This window comes from Cyanistes caeruleus, chromosome 12 (genome assembly GCF_971803275.1).
Source record: "Cyanistes caeruleus chromosome 12, bCyaCae1.hap1.1, whole genome shotgun sequence".
Lineage (NCBI taxonomy): Eukaryota > Metazoa > Chordata > Aves > Passeriformes > Paridae > Cyanistes > Cyanistes caeruleus.
This window is the reverse complement of record NC_141712.1, coordinates 19,656,658-19,677,910: the sequence shown is the minus strand read 5'-3', so window position 1 is coordinate 19,677,910 and position 21,253 is coordinate 19,656,658. Positions and strand designations below refer to the sequence as shown.

The 21,253-nt window shown below is 61.0% G+C and overlaps 1 protein-coding gene across 2 annotated transcripts in view; it reads left to right on the top strand.

Moving 5' to 3' along the window:
* Window positions 1-922: 922 nt before the first annotated feature.
* GSE1 (Gse1 coiled-coil protein) overlaps window positions 923-21,253 on the top strand; it is a 99,893-nt gene continuing 79,562 nt past the window's right edge. The window contains exon 1 of one of the 2 annotated variants that reach the window (XM_086847200.1): window positions 923-2,878. In XM_086847200.1, coding sequence (XP_086703326.1) covers window positions 923-2,878 — 1,956 coding nt within the window. The remainder of the gene's footprint in view (window positions 2,879-21,253) is intronic. The other variant, XM_086847201.1, reaches the window with a different exon arrangement.

Genomic DNA, 21,253 nt, shown 5'->3' with positions numbered 1-21,253 from the left:
GCATTAAATCTTATCGCAGGCTGCGAGGCAGGTAAGGATATACCGGGATTATTGCATGCGCCGCTGAAACGCCGCCAGCTCCGGCTGGGAACACATCAGCTATTTACCAGTGAGTGGCAAAGCGATGCAGCATTTTAGGACCGAGCGGGAAATAGAATCTGGTATTGAACTGGAACAGCGGCAGTAGTTTTGAAATGGGAAATAAATTACCGGGGGTGGTCGGGACGCCGAGTTAATGGCTGGAAAGGGCAGGAAAGGGCCGGTGCTCTCGGAGGGATCCGTCCTGCCGGCGTGAGGCAGGACACGGTGCCTTTGGGGAGTGGGAGCCGCACAAAGCGCCGTGGTGCGGTCAGAGGGTGGCGGCTGCGACTCTGGTGACGGGAGCGGAGGGGACAGCGCGAACGGGGGCCGGTGCGGGGATCCCCGCCCGGGGCCGGTCATCAACCCCCTCGGGGGGTGGCCTCGTAAATCCCCACGTCCCTCCCCCGTGGGGTCCCTGCGCTGCGCTCCGCGCCGGGCTGGCGGCGGGCGGGGGGTGGCAGCGGCTCGTTCCTCCCTCCGGGCCCCCCCGGGCGGGCAGGTCGTGGCGGGGGGGCCGGGGAGGAGCCGGGCCGGGGGCGCCGGGGCCGGGAGGCGGCCGGCAGCCGCCCTTCCTCCGCGCCGCCGCCGGGACCCAAACTTTCGCACCGAACTTTTATCCCGGGTTTATTTTTGTTGCCGTTCGTGGATATTTCGTTGCCGTTGGGAGCTTTTTTTTGTTGTTGCCGTTGTTTTATAATAATTTTTTTTTTTTTCCCTTTCCTTTCTCGCTGCCTTCCCCCGGCGGGAGGAGGCGGGCGGAGGGGTGGGGGGGGAGCGCTCCGCAAACCCGCCCCCCGAGCCTGCGTGTCCGGCGGAGCCGCGGGATGAGCCGGGGGCGGCGATGAGCGCGGCGGGGCCGGGGGCGGCGGCGGGGCCGGGGGCAGCGGCGGCGCCGCTCTCCCGCAAGCAGCGGCTGATGGCCGCGCTGGCGGCCGGCGAGGCGGCGGCGGCGGCGGCGGCGGCGGCGGCGGCGGGGGGAGGCGGCCCCGGGGCAGCGCAACCCCCGGCGCCCCCGCTCTGCTGCTTCATCTGCGGCGGCGGCATCAGCCGCGGCAAAGAGCTCAAGCTTCAAGTGCGACCCCCCCGCGACCACCGGCCCTTCTTCCCCTTCCTGCAGCACCAGGAGCCGGCGCCCGGCGCCCGCGCCGTCTCGGCGGAGGGCTGCGCCCTGGTCTGCGCTGTCTGCCGCTGCTTCCTGGGCGAGCAGTGGGACTCCTTCGAGCGCAGCCGCACGCCGGTGGAGAAGCGCATGTACTGGCTCAAGCGGCCCCATCAGTGCGAGGCGGCGGCGGCGGCGGGGGGAGCCGGGCTGCGCCGGGGGGCCACGGGCTGGGACCCCGCCGCGCCGCCGCGCCGCGCCGCCGGCCACCCGGAGGAGGAGGAGGAGGAGGAGGAGGAAGAAGAGGAGGAGGAGGAAGGGCCGGCAGCCGGCTCCGAGCTCTCCGAGCTGTCCGAGGCCGAGCCCCTCTCGGAGCCCGAGGGGGCGGGCGGCGCAGCGCGGGCCCCCCCGGCGGCGGGGAGCGAGCGGGGCCCCCCCTGCTGCTCCTCGGACAGCGAGATCAACATCACCAGCGAGGAGGAAGAGGAGGAGGAGGAAGGCAGCGGGCGGCCCGCCTGGGCACCGGGCACAGCCTGCTACATCTGCGGCAGCGCCTTGGCACCCGGCGCCCAGCACCGCGTCCACGTGCAGAAGCAGGAGAAAACCTCGCCGGGACCTTTCTTCCCGTTCCTGTGGCTGCACAGCCCCCCGCCGGGCGCCCAGCCGCTGTCCCCCACCGGCAGCACCCTGGTGTGCCCCTGCTGCTTCGCGTCCCTCATGCAGCAGTGGCAGAGCTTCGAGCTGGCCAGCGTGCCCGTGCTGCAGCGGCTGTACGTGGTGCCCCTGGGCGCCGGGGCCATGCCCGCCAAGGGCCGCCGGGGGCTCAAGGAGGACGGGACGGGCATCCCGCCGGTGCCCGAGGCTTGCTACCTCTGCGGGGAGGAGTGCGGCAAGGAGGCGAGGCCGGTGGCGGCCAAAATCACCAACGGCAACGCGAAGAGCACCATGCATTTCCCCTTCCTCAGCCTCCTGCCCTGCCCGCCCGGCGCCAAGGGGCTGAACAAGCACTGGGAGGTCAGCAGCTGCCGCAAGTGCTTCGGGGTGCTGCAGGACCTGTGGGCCATGTACAGGGCCTGTCACAACGAGGAGCTCATCTCCTCCGTGCAGAGTTTCCTGGGGAGGTACCACCAGGTCTTCTCCTCCGGTGACCTCGCCGGCCACCCCGCTGTCATCAAGCCCGGTCCCGCTTCTGTCTGCTACATCTGCGGGGCCGAGCTGGGAGCCGGCAAAGAGTTCCAGCTCAACGTCAACCCTCCGGGGCGATTTGGGGAGAAGGAGCCCTTTTTCCCCTTCTTGACCGTCTACCCGCCCGCCCCACGGGCCAGACCGGCCGACTCCACCGGGCTGGTGGCCACCTGCATCCTGTGCTACCACGACCTGCTGGGACAGTGGCTGCAGCACGAGGGCAGGAACTCCCACCACCCCAGCAGCGCCTGGTCCCGGCAGTACAAAGTGGAGACCTTCGTCTGCTTCTTCTGCCGGCAGGAGAAGAAGCGATGCCTTGGATTAAAAGCGGTTCAAGTGGCCAGACTTCCCGTCTTCCTCTACACCCTGCGCGTGGCCAACAGCCTGCTGGTGGACGATGGCAAGCAGCTGACCATCGGCGCCTGTGCCGAGTGCGGGGCCGTGGTCCTGGCTGGCAAGAGCATGACCCCGCCGGAGCTGCTGGCAGTGGCAGCCCCGTCTCTCCTCCCCAAGGTAAGGCAGATGGCCCAGACCTCGTCCCTCCTTTCCCAGCGCTTCCCACCGCTGGAATCCTGGAGGAGTTGGAGCGGTGACGTAGATGGATGCTGTTCTTTTGGGTCTGGTTCCTGGGGGTGAATGGATGGGGTGCCTTTAGCAATGAACTTTTGGAGCTGTCGAGCTGCGAAGGAACACATAAAAACCCTTCCAGGAGGTGGGAAGAACCAAGACCTGACCCGTTCCAGAGGTGTCTGTGTTGGCAGCTTTGTGTGAGGGAGGTGGGAGCCAGGACAGAGGAAATCCCAGTCCTGTCCCGCTTGCCATCAGGGGTGCTCCGAGGTGCCAGAGGGGTGGGAGGGCTGCCTGGCCTGCCCTCCATGGGAGCATCCTTGGGAAGCTGGAAGGAGCTCATGGGCGCTGTAGGAAACTTCCCAACTTATCCCCAGTTTTACAAGGTGCCTTAATGAAGGGATTTGCCTCAGAGAAGCCCCGGTTCTTCCCACAGCTGATGGCTGGGCACAGGGCTGGGTACCCCACCCATGCTGCTCTGGTTATCCTGCAGTGAGAACTCCCCCAAAACCCTGCAGCCCTGAAGGGTGTCGCGGCTGTCATCGGCCAGGTGCTGCCAGATCCCTCAGTTGCTCCTTTCTGTGGCTCCCCCTGGGGTTACACAGGTTGTTTTGGGGGCATCACCTCAAAAGCACATGGCAGAGCAAAAGTTTATTCCTCCCAGGCTTGTCTTTCTCGTGGGATGGGGAAATAAAAGCTTTTACCCTCAAGTTTCCAGCTTGTGGGAGCTCTCCAGAGCCACCGCTCTGTATCACCAAACCAGGCCCCAGGCTGGGCTGTGTCAAATGCCAACACCCCAAATCCCCGAGGTCATTTTCAAAACCTTTCTGCTCCATCCATAGCCAGAACCCTGCAGCTCTCTGAGGCACTGGCATTTTCTTTAGAAATGTAAACCTGTCCTTCCAAGACAGCTCTCCTTTTCTCTCCCGTCGCTCTCCCTCGGCTGCTTCCAAATATGATTTCCCGTTCAGCTGTGCTGGCTCCTGACCTGGGGGGGACACTGCTTGGAAAGCCACCAGGCAGGAGCTGCATTCACCTGGAGAGTGCCAGGATGGCATGGGAGGCTGGGTTGGCACCGACACTGGGAATCCTCTGGAAGCTGTTGCTTTTGGGGGGCTTCCCCCAGGGTCTGCCGGCCTGAGCTGGATGGTGCTGGCATAATTTTGGGTCATTTGTGGATGCAGGAGGTTTATTTTCATGGGTGGGCTGTGATGCCCACGTGGTGACGGGTCTGGTGGCATTTGCAAGGTGCCAGGGAGGAGCCGGGAGTCAGGCCAGCAATCCGTGGTGCTGATCCAGGGGTGATGCTGGAGTGCCCCAGCAGAGCCCAGCTGGGTGAGATGAGAGGGACATCATCTGCCTGTCCCCAGCTGGTTTCTCAGCCCTCTGCCCCCTCGGTGTCCCCAGGCCACCTCATGGGGACACTATGAACAGCAATTCTGTTCCAGCATGGGTGGGTGCTCTGGGTGTTTCCCGTGGGCCCCCCCACATCCCAGCAATTTTCAGGGAGCACGCCAGTCCCTGTCCCCACTGTCCCCAATCCCCATCTCCCACGAGGACACAGAGTGTGTCCCTGGGAAGGGACACTGTTGAGTTCCTCCTCTTGTTCCTGGCTTTGCTAATGAGCAAATTAAGGGGCTGCTGCAAGGGGCTGAGTGGCAGGAGGCACAGCAGAGCTGCCTGGGGACGTCGTGGCCGGGCTCTGCCGTGTCCTGGTGGGGACACTGGCTGGCCAGAAGGTCCTGGCTCAGTTTCCCTCCCTGTCTCCACATGCTTTCCAGCAGGCTGAGACCTCACAGATGTCAAGGTTATTTAAAACACGGCTTAATGCTTGGGTAGGGCACTTGGTTAATTTAGCTGTACCCTTGTTCAGCCACGCTTGCTGCTGAAAGTTACCCCAGATGAGCCTTTCAGTCTCATGTGACGCCCAGTTCTGGTGGGACCAGGCTGAGCAGTTAAAATCATCTCCCCAGTTCTCCTATCAGCTCTGCAACTTCATTTTTGGACTGCACTTGCTTTTTCACACCCCCTGCACACAGCTGTGGTTTGCTGCTGTCCTGCCTGTGTCTGGTTGACACAAATGGCTCAAAGCTTGAGGTCAATACCCCAAAAGCCAGCAGGCACCCCCACATCTCCCTCTTTTAGCGGGGCAGCAAGAGCAGGATGGGGGGCTAAGGTCCTCTCTGTGACAGTGTGGAGGTGCTGAGGAGGGGCCCCCACGTCTGAGGCTTGTCAGGAGGGAGGAGCCACCGATATTTTTGATGGCTGGTGCCTCTGCTGCTGCTTTGGTGGTGGGGAGCAGTGGAGCAAGCGATGCTCCGTGGAGCTGTGGTGGTGCCTGAAGCTCTCCCTGCTGCAGGAGGATCTCCAAGAGGTGAGCTCTGCAGAACCCTGCTGTGGTTGGCACCTCTGGGGTGGGTTTGGGTTGTTCCCTCCAAGAAAAAATGTCAGTGCTGGGTGTAGGAAGAGGATCTGGCTTGGGCATCCTTTGGCTTGTCACCCTTGGCCCCCTGATGTGCATTGTGAAAATGGATTTTCTTTCCAGCTGTGTCCCTTGAAAGGGGATGCTGTGTAGATCGATGCATTTTTTGGTGCAGGGCTCTGAGTTTGGGGTTTCCAGGTGGGATCTCTGCTCCTGCTGATCTGCATAAATTGCCTGTGCATCCCACTGGGATGTGGATCCATCCCAGGAGGAGCTGGTTCCTCCAGGAGCCGCTGCTGGGGGCGATGGCTTTGGATAAACCACAAAATGCTCAGGTTTGGTTGATTCCCAGAGGTGACAGTGACCTGTTCCTGGCTGGCTGTGCCTCCTCATGTCACCCCCAGGCTCTCCAGCCCTCTCCACAGGGGTGAACTGATGCATTCCCAGCTCAAGGGCTGCTTGTCCTCAGCCTGTCTGGCGTTCTCAGTGTCCTGTGTTCACCAGGAAAAGCTTCCCCTGTCTTCCAGCTCTTCTCATCTTTGCCTTCAGTGGCTCTCTCCACATTTAAGTACCTGTAAAAGTGACTCTTCTCGAGGCTTTCTGGGTTTTTTCCCTTAAATACAACTTTTTGGAAATACTTCCAGGTGTCTGGAAAGCTCTCAAATCCTACCATAACTCGAGCACAGCTGTTCAGGACAACCAAGTGAACAGGTCCAGCCCACAGGAGTTGATAAATGGCAGGTCCTTGTCACCTGATGTCCTGTGACAAACTCAGTGGGCGAGGGAAGGCTCTGGATGTTGTTTGTGTGGACTTCAGTAGAGGTTTTGGCAGCGTTTCCCACAGCATTTCCCTGGAGGAGCTGGCTGCTCATGGCTTGGATGGGTTGCTGTTCCTTGGATAAAAATCTGTCTGGATGCTGGGTCTGGAGAGTGGCAGGGCATGGAGACACATCCAGTTGGTGGCCGGTCACCAGTGGTGTCCCCAGGGCAGCAGAGCTGGGAAAGGGCTGGAGAATTCCTGAGGGAGCTGGGAAGGGGTTGGAGAATTCCTGAGGGAGCTGGGAAGGGGCTGGAGAATTCCTGAGGGAGCTGGGAAGGGGCTGGAGAATTCCTGAGGGAGCTGGGAAGGGGCTGGAGAATTCCTGAGGGAGCTGGGAAGGGGCTGGAGAATTCCTGAGGGAGCTGGGAAGGGGTTGGAGAATTCCTGAGGGAGCTGGGAAGGGGCTCAGCCTGGAGAAAAGGAGGCTCAGGGGGAATTTCTGGCTCTGCACAGCTCCCTGCCAGGAGGGGAAACAGGGACAGGAGGAGAGGGAACAGCCCCAGGCTGGGCCAGGGGAGGCTCAGGGTGGATATTAAGGAAAATTTCTCCACTGAAAGGGTCATCAAGCTCTGGCCCAGCTGCCCAGGGCAGTCATGGAGTTGCCATTCCTTGGGGGATTTAAAAGGTGTGGCACTTGGGGACATGGTCACTGGTGGCCTTGGCAGTGCTGGGGGAACGGTTGGACTCGATGATCTTGGAGGGCTTTTCCAGCCTAAACAAACCTGTGGTTCTGTGTTCAGTTCCCTGTGGTGCTGCGAGGTGCTGGCTTCGTGCTCCTCGGGAGCAGCTGGATTTCCCTGCCTCTCCCAGCCTTGTGCCCAGGCCGGTTTCTGGGAACCACACGGTGTTTTCCATGCCCCATTCCCACTTTTCAGAGCACACCTGGGGCTGGTTCTGTGGGGCTGACAGGGCACAGTCAGGCCCCAGGGGCTGAGTTCACTGTATTTACTAATTGCCAGCAGTGCTGTTGGCTCAGCTGGGGATTTGGCCCCTTCTGCAGGTTCCCAGCTCCAAAGGTCATGGCTGCGTTTCCAAATCACTGCGTCGAGCTGACAGCTGTTGGTGGGCACTTTCCTTTTGGCTTTCAAAAAAGGCTTTTGGGCAAAAATCAAAGAGTTCTTGTGTTCTCCACTAAACCTTGTCCCACTGATGCTGAGCGGCAGCCAAAGCTCCTGGATGCCAGAAAAGCAAACCCAGAAGGTGGGGAGTGATGCCTGAGCCCTCCTCCTGCATTGCACCAGGACAAATTATGGGATATTTGGGTGCACTGCAGCATGAGGATTAAGAGAATTCTGTGTAGGAAGAGCCCCAGGCACCTCTGCCTTCTTTGCATCTTTTACAGATTTTGAAGGAAATCAAACCCCTTCTGGCCACTGGCAGTGTTTTGGGTGGGGCTGCTTTGTTGGCCCAGCTGATGGCACCTCTGTGTCCCCACCCCAGGCATCATGTGTGGGCTCCAGGGGGGTGGCACAGCCTGCATTTGGCTTCTCCTCACCCATTAAATAAGGAGCAGAGCTGGTTTTGCTCATCCCAATCTTCGGGCCTCCAGCTTGGGTCGGTTTTGGTGGTTCTGCCTGTGCTTTTGGCAGTTTTTGCCATCACGAATTCCATCAGATTCAGAGCAAAATCAGGCCAATTTAAGCCAACTTCACTGGGATAAACCTGCTCAGCTTGCAGCATGTGAAGTTGTTTTTAGTGAGGCCTACGTTGCCTTTCAGCAAAGCGGCCGCTGCAGCCAGCCCCGAGCCGGGCTGGCATTTTCGGATGGGATCTCAATCCCAGCACGGAGGTGGCAATATAATCATGGTATGACTTCATGTCTCGGGGCACGGCCTCCCTCGGGATCGTGTTCCCAGATGGCAAACAAAGAAACAACACGGGGAAAATGTGCCCTGGGTTTTCTCCTGCCACCGAGGTCAGGGCTGCTGTGCTCTGTGGGAACTCGCACCTGGCTGTCCCTCCTCATCCTCACCCGCCCGTGTCAGAGTCACCCCCTGGGCTGGTGGCTTGTCCCCGTGGGGTTTCCAGCTGGGGGTGTTTGTCCTTGAGCCACGCTGTGGGGAGCAGCACAGGGGTCTTTGCTTTGGCCGGGCTGACCTTGCTGGACCAGCTGTCCGAAATTCCAGGGCTCCCGCGCCGCTGCCAGCGCCGTGTCCTGCAGACCTCGTGCTGACTCCACAGCTCACCAGCTGGCTGCTATATTTTTATTTTTCACCCTGCCCTCCCTGCTCTTTGCTTTCTCCTCGCCTTTCCCAAAAGCAGCAGCGTTGCAGGGCTGGCAGCTCGAGCAGGCACCTGCCAAAAGAGGTGGTCTGACGCTGTGCTGCACCCCCCGAAATCCCCGCTGCCGGCACCCCGGGGAGAGGGGCCGGCTCCACTCTCACCCCATGCAGTGAAAATGCTTTTGCAACCACCAGAGCATCCTCTGGAGTCACAGCCAAGTCGGGAGATGGGGTAAAGGGCCGGCTGGCCAGCGCTGGCTGCTGCAGCTGGACAGATGTTTAGTCCAGACACTTGGCCTTTCCCAGCCGTGCGGGAAGCTCGCTCGCAGGGGGCAGCCTGGGATGCTCTTTGGCTGCTTCCCAGCGAGGAGGGACTTCCCTGCACAGCAGCATGGGTGCTTGGTTTTCCAAGTACATCAGGAATGGCAGGAGTTGGCTTTTCACCCCCAAGACACCAGCTGGGTCCTGTCCTGACACCCCTGCCACCATCCTTGAGTGGCAAGGAGCTGTCTCCATCTCCTGAGCAGGTTCTGGGGACCCACAATGTTCTGGGGCACGGGACACAGCTGGGTTGCCAGGAGCCTGTTTACACCTCTCTGGCTGCAGTAGGTGCCCTGGATCCGCTCCCAGGCTGGTTTTTGGGGTGGGGAGGGCTCTGTTTGCTCCCTGATGGCACCTTTGGCTCCTTTTTTGGAGACGGTCCTGTGCTGCTGGACAGCATCTGGCCAGATGTTCCTCTTTGCAGCAAGAGGCCCGGAAGAGATGGCATGGAAACGTCCCTCTGGTGTGTCGGGGGGACACTGCCCTCCTTGGGGACTGCCAGGGTGGGCATTTGGGTGCAAATCCAGGGGGATGGTGAGGCAGGGGCATCCCTGGGAGCTGGGGCAGGAGCCGGGCTGGCGGTGACAGCCTCCCAGCCGTGCCGGGCTCTGTTCCGCCGGGAGCAGCTGGCGGCGGGAGCCTTTCCAGCAGCACGATTCCCCCGGGCCCCGTCCCAGGGCTGGGACAGCCCCGGATCCCCCTGGCCAAGGCGGGTGGCAGCGGTGGCCCGGGCGTGCCTTGGCTCCTGGCGGCGCCGGTGCCGCGCCGTGGGGACCGCGGGGCTGCTCCTGTGCCAAAGGCATCGCTCCCGGCCAGCCCAGCCTGGTTGCCCTCCCTGGGCCGTGTGGAGGGTGCCAGACCCCGGTGCCAGCCCAGGCTGCTGCGGGCAGGTCGTGGTTTGCTCCCGGTGCCGGGGGAGCAGCTGCTGCGGCCTCTCCCCGGCACACGCGAGCCGAGCCGTGCTGGATAAACGGCCTCGTGCAGCTGCTCTGGCTGCTGTGGGACTCCTGTCTGGGCTGGATCTTCGGTAGCAGGGCAGGGATGAAGGGGATGGCTCCAGGGTAGGCTTTTGGCTGGGCTGGGAGAAGGGTGGTGTTACCTGGGTGCGCTTTGCAGCCTGGCGTGGGTATGACGCTGCTTCTCCCTCTTCAGTTTCCTTCTTTTCCTCCCCCTTTCCACGCTAGCACAAGTGCTGCTGGGCTTTAGTAGCTCTCAGGAGACTGAAGTCATCTGTTTACCCATGGAGCTGGCGCGCTCGGAGCAGCAGCTGCCCCGGCTTTCCCTCTCCAACCTGCAGGAGAGGTGTCTGTGCCGAGCGTGCCATCACCTGCACTGGGGCAGAGCGAGCCCTGGGGCTGCCTCCCATCCCATCCCATCCCATCCCATGGATCCCATCCCATCCCATGGATCCCATCCCATCCCATCCCATCCCATCCCATCCCATGGATCCCATCCCATCCCATGGATCCCATCCCATCCCATCCCATGGATCCCATCCCATCCCATCCCATCCCATGGATCCCATCCCATCCCATCCCATCCCATCCCATCCCATCCCATCCCATCCCATCCCATCCCATCCCATGGATCCCATCCCATCCCATCCCATCCCATCCCATCCCATCCCATCCCATCCCATCCCATCCCATCCCATCCCATGGATCCCATCCCATCCCATCCCATCCCATCCCATGGATCCCATCCCATCCCAGGGCTGGGGTGTCCATGCTGTGCTGGTGCAGGTGTAGGAGCTCCCTCCATCTGGAGAACCCCCAAGACTCTGTGTTTTGGTGGCCAGATCCAAGCACCTGTGCTGGATGGGCCGTTCCTGGTGGCACAGGGACCTGCTGCAGGATTTACTGAGGGTTATTCTGTAACCCCTGGCACACAAACTCAGGAAATCGCCCTCTGCCCCGGTGCTGCCTCTTCCCACCGGCTTCCAGCAGCACTGCCTGCCCTGGTGTCCTGGCAGGGGTGAGCAGCTGGGTTTGGGGCTGGCTTTGACCAGGGGAAGGTCCTGGCAGTCCCCACGAGGGATATGAAGAGGGCAGGAGGGCTTGCAGGGACCGGTTTGCTTTCTCCCAGTGAATTTTTGTCTTCCACTTTAGAGCTGAAACAAGGCTGAGACGCAGCTGGGATGAGAGGGAAGGTGCTGATGGGAGAGGGGTGGTGGCCACCCCTAACCCAGCCCCCCCTTGGTTGGGGATGGACAGCTGCCTTCCCTGGCCAAAGGGCAGGAGCCTGGACTGCTCCCAGCCCCTCTGTGACCCCTCCAGGCTGTGTCCTGGCATGCTGTCACCCGGTGTGTCCCCAGCTCCTGCCCATCCCTGCAGGATCCCATGGCACAGCCCAGGCTCTGCCACAGCTCCGTACAGGGGGAGATTTCCCAGCTGACCCTGCAAAATGGTTTTAATTGTCCTCCCCAGCTTTACCCCTCCTTGGAAATGGGAAGTGCATCATCTGATGGATCTGAGGGGCCACCAGCAGCCACCTCTGTCCCTGGGAACACCAGGGAGAGACCTCGGAGCTCGGAACATTCTGGTGACAGCCAGGACATTGGGCTCTGGCTCGGTGTTTTGCAGCCGTGGTGGGACAGACAGGCCTGGGAGGGAGGGACACACAGACAGCTGAGGGTGTGAGACACACAGCAAACTGCCACCATCACCTTCCAGCTGCTTCCAGCATGTTTCTGGAAAGGGGATGGCTGTGAAGCTTTACATCGAGTGATGATCAAGTGCTGATGAGCACAGTTATTGTCCTGGCCAGGAATAAGTGTCAATTTATATACATATATTTATATATGTATATTTACATATTCTTGTCCCCATCCTTGTCCTCACTGCTAAGCCACTGTCCCCACTCCTAAACCAGCTGCATTTTCCTCTCCCCAGCTCTCAGAGCAGGCAGCAGGAGTTACCCCAGAGTGAAAACACTACAAAAACCAGTTTTCCCTGGAGGCAGCAGTGCCAAGGTCAGCCTGGCGTGGGGACAGGGCTGGGGTGTCCCGGGTGGGCACCCCGGGGGTGTCCTGCCCTCCCCAGTGCACAGGGAACGGGGGGAGCCGGCTCTGCTGCCTGCAGACAGAGTCCAGATGCTCCGGCTGCGGCGTCTCTGGAGGGGGAGATGAATTCGCTCCTGCCGTCTTCTGTTTTCAGTCCAGAACATCTGCACAGTAACTGGGAAATCTGGGCTTTCTCCTGCTTCTCAGCCAGGTCCTGTCAGCCCTTTCCTTTTCCAAAAAGGGGTTTGGTGATGTTTTTTTCTCCCCTTCCCGCTATTGCTGTGTAACCTGCTCCCTGCTGTGCATCCTGTCAGGGCTCTGCTTGGATTTTACACCATAAGGAGCATTTGGAGGGACCTCCCCATCTCAGCCACCGCCTGAGCTCAGGGATGTGGATCCCCAGGAGCAGATTTTCCTGTGGGGCTGTTCCCTTGTGGCACTGGGATCACCCAGGCTGCTGTGTCACTCATTCCAGGCTTTTCCCCCTCGCTGATCTCCCCGTTCTCGTGCTGATCATGAGGTGCTGTGTGCTTGGGGCTGGACAACCCCTCCCAAAAGCTGGCACTGGGAAACATCTGAGGCTGCAGCAGGGTGGGGGCCACCCTGCTCCCTGCTCCTTCCAGCAGTGAGTGGCTTGGCCAGGCTGGCCCTGGGCTGGCCAGGACAGCTCTTGGCTTGGCAAAATCCCACACGGGTGAGGTTTGTTCCGCAGCCGCTGGCTCGGGCTCCTGGCAGGGCTCTGGTGTGTGCTGGGCACCTCCTTTTCCTTGCTGCTGCTTCCACCGTGCCGTGGGGACCCTCAGGAAGCATCACCCCGATCACTGAAGCCCTGGAGGAGGAATAAATCCTGCTGTTGTGTCCTTCCTCCCTTTCCCATGCACAGTCTGTGCTCTCACCCTGACCTTCCCCACCAGAGCTGCTGGGGTCTGCTGAGCCCGAATCGGGCTCCATCCTTTATCCATCCCTGCTCCTTCTCCTTCGTTCAAAACGATTTCCTCCCTCTTTGCTCATCTTTTAGTCCTTTTTGCTGTGTTTTTCCCCACCCCTTGCTGCCCTAGTTCTGGCTGTGCTGGCGCTGTGCCCGGTGCCCTCTGCTCGGAGCGGAAGGGAAGGGCTCCAGGGAAGGATGGCAGAGTCGGGGTGATGCCAGCAGGGGTTTGTCCTTGGCTTGGGAAAGGGACTGACCCCTCAGAGGGGTTTTGGGGCCACGGGGATCACGGGTGCTGTTGCCCCAGGCGAGCAGGGCTCCTGCAGGACGCAGAGACAGCGGAGGCTGGAGGTGCCACCTCTCTTCCAGCACTCTGGGCACCTTGGGACAAAATGCAAATGGTGCTGTCCCCCCTTGGGTTTCCTGCTCCCAGAGGAGGGGGTGAACAGTCAGCATGAGATGATTTTGGGTGGGCTTGAGGGCCAGCAGGCTGCCTGGGGGGGTGGCTGGGCAGGATGGCTGCGAGCTTGGCACCTGGAGGTGACGTGTGCCCGGTGTCCCCATGCTGGGGACAGCCACACAGCACTGGCCTCACAGCTGCTGCTTCTGGCCAGCCCCGTGGCCTCTGCACCTCAGTCCCCACCTCTGGGGCCAGCAGCTGCTGCCCTTTCCCTTCCCGTTCCCTCAGAGCCGTGGGATGGATGGATGGAGACAGGATGAGGAATCCCCCCGGCGTGGGCAGCAGCTCTGTCCCTCTTGGGATCTTCCCTCCGGCCCCGTTTTCCTCCCGTTTAAACCCGGGACGTGTCTCGGTCTGGTGGGCGGCTGTAAAAATAGCACTTGGTTTGAGTTAGGAGGGTGGCGGGGAAGGGCCGGGAGGGGGCCGGGGTGCAGGGGGAGGTCCGGTTTCTCCCTTTCCTGGAGGAATTAGGGAGGCCACATGCTGCCAGGAGTGTTTGGCTGGTAGAGGCAAGCGGAGGCTCCGAGGAGGCGAGCAGGCGTCCGCACAGATGGAAATTTGATCACCCACGGCTCAACAGATTGTTTGATTTATTTTAAAATCAAGCAGATGGCTGCAACAGGAGTTTGTTTAAGTTCAGCTCCGAGCTGGGCCAACGGCCAGGATACTCGGGGGTAGGCGTGCCAAAAAATGTTCAATGACTTTGGTCATCACCCACCTCTCCTCCTCCTCCTCCCCTTCCCTCGCTCCAGCGCACACACCCCGCTCCCCCTCTTATCGCATCCTCGCCTTCATCTCTTGGCTCCTGCATCTCGCTTTGTCTCTCCCGGCGGGCGCAGCCTTGCCCTCCGCTTTTCCTCCCCTTCCGTGCGCTCCAGAGGGTTTAACCCTTCCCCAGCCACCCCCTCGCCCTGCTTGCCTGGTGATGGGGGGGTGCAGTGGGGGTTGTCCCCAGTGGAGAGAGGGAGGGCCCCCATCCCTGGCCTCTCTCCTCGGGTCTGTCTTCTCTGGGACCAGTCTGGGGGGAATGGAGAGCTGTGGGACCTGGCTGGGTGCCCAGAGGGACACCCTGACCCACACCCTGACCCACACTCTGACCCACACCCTGACCCACACCCTGACCCACACCCTGACCCACACCCTGACCCACACCCTGACCCATACCCTGACCCATACCCGGACCCATACCCTGACCCATACCCTGACCCACACCCTGACCCACACCCTGACCCATACCCTGACCCACACCCTGACCCACACCCTGACCCATACCCTGACCCATACCCTGACCCACACCCTGACCCACACCCTGACCCATACCCTGAGCCCCGTAGCTGTCCAGGGAGGGGGTGGATGGATCCTGCCCTGCCCCGAAGTGGCGGCAGCCTGGATGAGTTGGGGTCCCAGCAGTGGGGGACCCCAATCTTGGGGTGTGAGGGGTGACCTGGGCATGGAGCAGAGCCCCTGCCGCAGCCCGTGGTGGCTCTGGATGTGCTCCTGGCCCCGCTGCCGTATGGCTGGCAGGGAAGGGGCTGGAGCAGCCGGTGGGAAGCAGCCTGGGATGTGCTAAACCGCTGTGCTCAGGGCTTTAAATCACCCAGTGCCACCGGGCTGGCACTGCCCCGGGGGTCCGACCACCCCGGGGTGGCACAGGCTCCCCAGCACGTGTGGCCGTGTCCCCTCAGCCTCATGCCAGCATCTGGGACGCGCTCTGTGGCAGGGACGAGGAGCTCTCTGCATCCCCTGGGGCGAGTGGCTGGGATGCTCCAGGACCATCCTCGGTGGCCTTGGGATATCCCAGTGCCCCACGGCAGCTCCCAGCACCACGGCAGGTTCAGTGCACCCTCTCCCTGCACGCTTTCCGGCCAGAGAATTGCCCATTCTCCCATTTCTGGGGGCAGGACAGGCTGGCTGTGAGATGAGGCTTCTCCAGCTCCCCTCTCCTCCCCCGGCGGGGCTGGGGGTCCTGCTGGGAGCAGCGTGTGGGGCTGGAAGGGGTTAAGGCAGGCAAAGGAAAACAAGAGTGCTGCAGGGCCTGGGTGGCTGACAAGCCAAACAACTGTTTTTGACTCACTGTTGCTGCCTTGCCAAGTGCAATTGCTTCCACATTCCCATCCCCTGGCTGGAGGGGCGCGGGGAGATGTTGGCTTTCTGCGGTCAGGAGGGGAAGGGGGATGCCGGGGGGAGCAGCAGCGGGAAGGGCTGGCTCTGCACTGCTTTTTCTCAGCTCTTCTCTCTTCCATTCCCCTCCCTGGTGAGGAGCAGGAAGGGGCAGGGGGTGATGCTGCCAGGGGGGGTGGTGGTGCCAGGGTCACTCGGGCCAGCTGCTGGTGGAGCATCCCTTCTGCCAGACTTAAAGGTGGGAGAGGGAATGGGGGGCTAAAATGCACCCCCAGGATGTCTGTCCTGCCTTTCCTGCTGTTTGTCTGCAGGGAGGAACCTGAAGAGTGGCTTCTTCCCTGTCAGGGGGTGCTGGTGGGTGTTGGGGGACAGCAGCACACATTTCCCCCCTCCCCGTCCCCCCAAGAGTGGAGCCCCACATCCTCAATGTCCCTACTCCAGCCCTCCACAGGAACGGGGAGTGATCCCACTGCAGAGATGTGGGGTCTCATGTGGGGCTGGGCCCCCCACATTGCCTGGCTGGGGGAAAATGCATCCACAGGGTTTGGGGGACGCACACAACCCCAATAAAACCCCCAGGCCTCCAAGTGCTGGTGCCGTTGTGTTGGAGACAGGAAGAAATAATTCCTTGGAGAAGAGGCTGGGGAGTTACAGGGAAGATTTGAGCTGCTCAGGGTCGCTGCTTTGTGGAGTTAATTATCTTCTGAGTCTGGGTTTTTTGGGTGTTTTTTGAGTTGGTGGTTTTTGTTGGGTTTTTTTTTTTTTCTCCTTGGGATTATTTCTTGGCAAATGAGGCATCGTTCTGAAGCACTGAGCTCTGCTCCCTCGGAACTCCTGGCTGCTAAGGAGGAGATCCTGGTCTTGAAAAAAAAACAACACACTGAAAAAAACCCCAAAAATCCAACACCCTCAAAAAAAAAAAAAAAACCCTGCTGCTTTTGCAGTGTGAATATGGGGTCTGGGATAGCTCAGTGTTCTGGAGCAGGAACCTCCTGTGGGCACTGGGATGAGCAGGGGAGGATGTGGAGATCCTTGCGGGGGTACCTGGTCCCTGCAGGGTTCTGAGCTCTTTGGGGTCCCCCACAAAGTCCAGCCTGGATTGGGGGGCCTGGGGGGATCCCCAGCATTTGTGAAGCTGTGATGAGGGTGTGCTGTGAGCTGACTCTTGGGTGAGGAGGGGGTTTATGGGGCATCTCGTGTGGCAGCTGTTTCCCCATTTTGGGATGTTGTGGGGCTGGGACATCGCTCCATCGTCACATTCCCATCACCCTCCAGCTCCTGGGGCTCTGCTGCTGCCTCCCCCCACTTTGGAGAGGCCACTGTCCCCTCCTGACCGTGGAAAGGTCTGTGCTGGGACAGCCGGGACTGCGATGCAGAGGAGCTGGCCGGAATGCTGTGGGACAAATGGGATGAACACCTGGAGCTGCTCCTGCGGGATCTGACTCCTCTCTCTCCTGCTGCTGCTCCCTGTTTAATCTCAGCCTCGTTTGCTGAATCCCAGGGGAAGGAGGCAGCGGCAGAGCAGGAGCTGGCGGCGCTGGAGGTCAGGATGGAAATCCCTTCCCCTGTTCATGCCGTAGGAAGGGCCTCCAGAGCTTTGCCCAAAGTATCCCAATGTCCAGGAGGGAGAGCCGGTCATGCTCCGGTCCTGCAGCTGTGGGGTTGCACCAGTGGGACAGACACACCATCCACCATCCCACCTTCAGGAGAGCTGCAGTCCAGCCTCTGCCCCTCTCCTGAGCACCCAGCACCCTGCAGGCCCCATCCATGCCATTCCCACGCCCTTGGCACCACGGCACCAGGGCGAACCCCCAAACCCCACGGAGCGAACCCAAGGGCCCTCCCAGTGCGCCCCAGCCACAAGTGGTGAGGGATGCTCGTGTCCCCGTTGTGGGACACCTTGTCAGCTCCTAATCCCGACATGAGAAGGCAATTAGGGACCGGGATCCCCTTCCCGAGGCGGCAGATGGGGCGCAGTGCCGCCGTGGGGCTGGGGCTGGGGCCGGCTCTGCCTCCCCTAATGTGTTTGCAAATCCTCCCCAGCTGAGGGGATTAAAGCCGGCATCTGGCTCGCTTTAGAATATTAAAACAAAGGGAGTTGTAGGCGCCATGATCGGGGGCAGGCGAGGGGGGGAGCGGGGAGGGGGGGGCTGGGAAAGTCTGCAGGAATCCCCCCCCCACCCCAGCCTTTCCAGGAGGTTTTCCCTAAGGAATGAACCCCTCGGTGGGGCGAGGCCAGCAGGGCACAGGCAGCAGCAGCCGGGCACTGGGGGGGATGCTGGAGGCGGGTGGGCCGCGGGGGTGCTTTTTGGGGGGGCGAGGGAGGTTTCTCTCTGCTTTTTCCACCCCGTTGCGCTGTTCTGGAAGCGGCAAGAATTCAGGAAGCCGGCGTGCGGCGAGTGCCAAGTCAGGCTGTACCGCAGCCAAGCCCCTGCTTGTTTTCTCGTCTTGCTGGAGCCAGTAAGTGACCTTATTAGCTTAGGGGGCAGCTGCCTTATTAACACACATCTGGCGGCGAGGGGGCCGCATAGGCCCGATATTGTCTCCCTGCCTGCTCCCAGCGTGGCTGGGGGGGCTCCCCCCATGGCTGCTCCCACCCCTCCCAGTAGCGGGACTGGCATCCAGGCAGCCCCACTGCCCCCATCCCCATGGCAGGGGGGGCAGGATTAGGCAGATGGGGTTTGGATTTGTTGGGGGATTAATAATTTAAGATTATAATCTGTGTGAGGTTATAATCTGCAGGGGAGGGAGGGGTGTGGGGTGCCCTGCTGGCCTGGGGCCTGTGCTGCTGGTGTTCCCATGGGTGCTGCCCCATCTCCCATCCTACTTATGGGGCAGGCTCTGCTTTTTGGGGCACAGCATCGCCCTGCAGGATGGGATCACTCAGAGGGGCTGGACCACCCATGCAGCATCCTCACATCCCTGCCAGCAGCCGGGGTGGGCACTGGGATTTCCTTCTGGATCAGTGTCGGCATCTCCTGCAGCAAGGGGAGCCTCCAGCATGTGGCCTTCGGGGCTTTTCCAGCACGTGTGGCTCTTGAAGCGGGTGGCTTCCCAGGAGGATGGGAGCTGGGAGGCTCCTGCTGTGTCAGGACAGGGAGCTGGGGGCTTTTTGCTGCTGTTGAATCCCTGTGGGTGCACATCCCATCATCCCCGTGTGGGACCAGCCCCGTGCCAGTGGCCACCCTCACCCAGAACTGCCCATTTCCCCTCCGTGGATACACCCAGAGCCAGGCTGGAGGCACCCCTGTGCCACATCCCGGGGGCTGCTGGGCTCCCTCCCTCCCCTCCACCTCACAGGGATGCCCTTTGTCCTTCTTGGCGTGTGGGGGAACTCGGCAGCTCTTGGCTTCTCCCTTCTGTTTTGGAAATTCAAAACATTTGCAGGGCGGCCCACTCGCGCCCTGCCGCCACGGAGAGAGGCACTTGGCTGACTCCTCTGCTTTCCTTGGCCGCTGCTCCCTCCCGCTCACGCTCGGGCTGGGGGAGCTTTTCTCCACCTCCTCACCCCTCTTTTTTCTTTTCCACCCTTTTTTTTTTTAAATTATTATTTTTATTTATGTTTTTTTTCCCTATACCGTAAGCTTGGAAAAAACACCACCAAGCCTGCAGGGAAGGCCAGCGAGGGGGCCAGGGAGCAGAGCCCGGGGCGAGCGTGGCACAGGCGGTGCCCGCTGGCCCCTGGCACTGACCTTGCTCTCTGCTGGGAAGGGCGGCTGTGCCGGGTGGCCAGAGCAGCCCCACGCTGCACCAGCGCTAATGAGCTCTGCCTGATCACAAGGACTAATTAGCTGCTGGGAGGAGAGGGGGGGGGACATCTTTCTGCGGTGCCACCGGAGCCTGGCACTGCGCAGCGCCCGCGGCACTTTGGGATGCTCCAGGAGGAGATGCGGATCTTCCTGGAGCAAATGCCGTGAGCCAGGTGGGGAGAGGGAATCCCAGTGCCACACTGGCAAGGTACAAGGGCTGCTGATCAATCACCCAGGTTCCCGCACTCTAGATTCCATTTTTTCCCCCAAAAAAAGCCTTGTAGTTTGTTTATTTATTTATTTATTTATTATTTATTTTTTATTTCTGTGCTGTTGTCCCTTTGGGAATGGGAACCGAGGGTGTGATGGGGATGTGTTAAATGTGTCCTGTGGAATCTAAAAGCACACTTCAGAGGACAAAGTGGCAGCTGGCTGGGAGCTGTGTGTGGGCAGAGCCTGGCTGTGTGCACCCCGAAATCCCTGGGGCTCAAGGATGTTCAGGAACGTTTTGCAGGGGACTTTCACCCTCCTGGAGGGGGGCCCCAGAGCTGGCTTGGGGTTTTTGGTGTCATATATAGGATTTTTGGGTGGGGGGATGGCTGTGTGCCTTGTCCTCCCCGAGCCCCTCGGTGCCCCTCTCCTCTCTGGAGAACCAGACACGGGGCAGAGGTGACACCGGGGGGCTCGGGGGAGACAGGCAGGGACATCGTGTTGAGGCCGGGAAGGTCGCGAGGACGCGGAGCTTGGAACTTGAATTAGATGATAATTGCGACGTGCCTAATTACAGGGAAAGAGCAAATCACTCCGGTGCTTCATAAAGTGTCTGACACAGAATAACGAGGATAATTAGCAATCAGACGAGAAGCTGCTGCCTCCCCGGCCCCCCGAAAGCCCTGGGGAGCCCCGCTCCCCTCCGCAGAGCACCTGCCCCTGCCGGGGGTGGTTTGTCCCCCAGCAAGGGACAGCTGTCCCCCAGTCCCCCCGGTATGGGACACTGACACCCCCCGAGCTGGGTGAGGTGCAGCTGGTGGCCGTGTCCCCTGCCCGAGGGGGTCTGGTGGCTGTGCTGGTGTCCCTCCCTGTGTGTGTCCAGGTGTCTGTCCCCACGCAGATCCATGTCCAGGTGTCCATCCCCACGCAGATCCATGTCCAGGCGTCTGTCCCCACTCGGATCCATGTCCAGGTGTCCGTCCCCACTCGGATCCATGTCCAGGTGTCCATCCCCACGCAGATCCGTGTCCAGGTGTCTGTCCCCACTCTGATCCATGTCCAGGTGTCCATCCCCACTCGGATCCATGTCCAGGTGTCCATCCCCACGCAGATCCGTGTCCAGGTGTCTGTCCCCACTCGGATCCATGTCCAGGTGTCCATCCCCACTCGGATCCATGTCCAGGTGTCCATCCCCACTCGGATCCGTGTCCAGCTGTGCAGCTCGTGCCTGCTGCCAGCAATGCATTAATGCTGCCTGACGCTAGAGCGCACCAGAAGCATGTCGTGACATCCTCCCGGGGACACGGGCTCCCAGCAGGGCCACCTGCCCCGGCCACCCCGCCCTGACCCCGGAGGCACCCGCTGCCACCCCCCTGGGGACCCCGGCTGGCCTTGGTGGCCTCAGGGGATGTGCATGGGTGTCAGGGCTGGGGCACTCAGAGGGCTGTGGAGAGGTGTGGCACCCCAAAAAACGCCCCTGCCATCGCGGGCTGCTGCTGTCACCCCTGGGGGACCGGGAGGAGGGCAAGGAGTGTCTGGCTCCCAATTAGCTGCACTTTTAATGATGTTGTAGTTGTTTTAGGGAATGTGTGTCCCCCCTCAGGGAGGCTGGGTTGTCCTGGGGAGCTGATCCTAAACCTCCTGTCCTCCCATCCCAGCACCCAGAGGCTGAGCAATATCCTCCCTCTGGGCATGGAGGGTCCTCCCAGCCCCAAAATACCCCAAGTGGTTGAGGGGTGCCAGGCTGCTTTGGTGACTCCAGCTGTTGCTTTCCCTGTCCCTTGCCACCTCCCAGTCCAACACCAGCACGGCCCATCCCTCTGTCCCCTTCCCAGCACCTTCTGGGAATCCCACAGCAGATCCCACCATGATTTTTGGCCTGTTTTGCCGCTGGGTTTGCAGAGAGGGCCGAGCACGCTGGTGCCACCCATGGGGATGATGTTCCTGGTGTCCCTGAGTGCTGGGGCAGGGTGGAGGTCACGCTTCCTCATCCTCCTACGTGCCTGTCTCCCTCCCGCCTCTCCTGCTGGCTTCTCCTTTTTTGTTTCCCCCTCTTGGAGCAGCTGT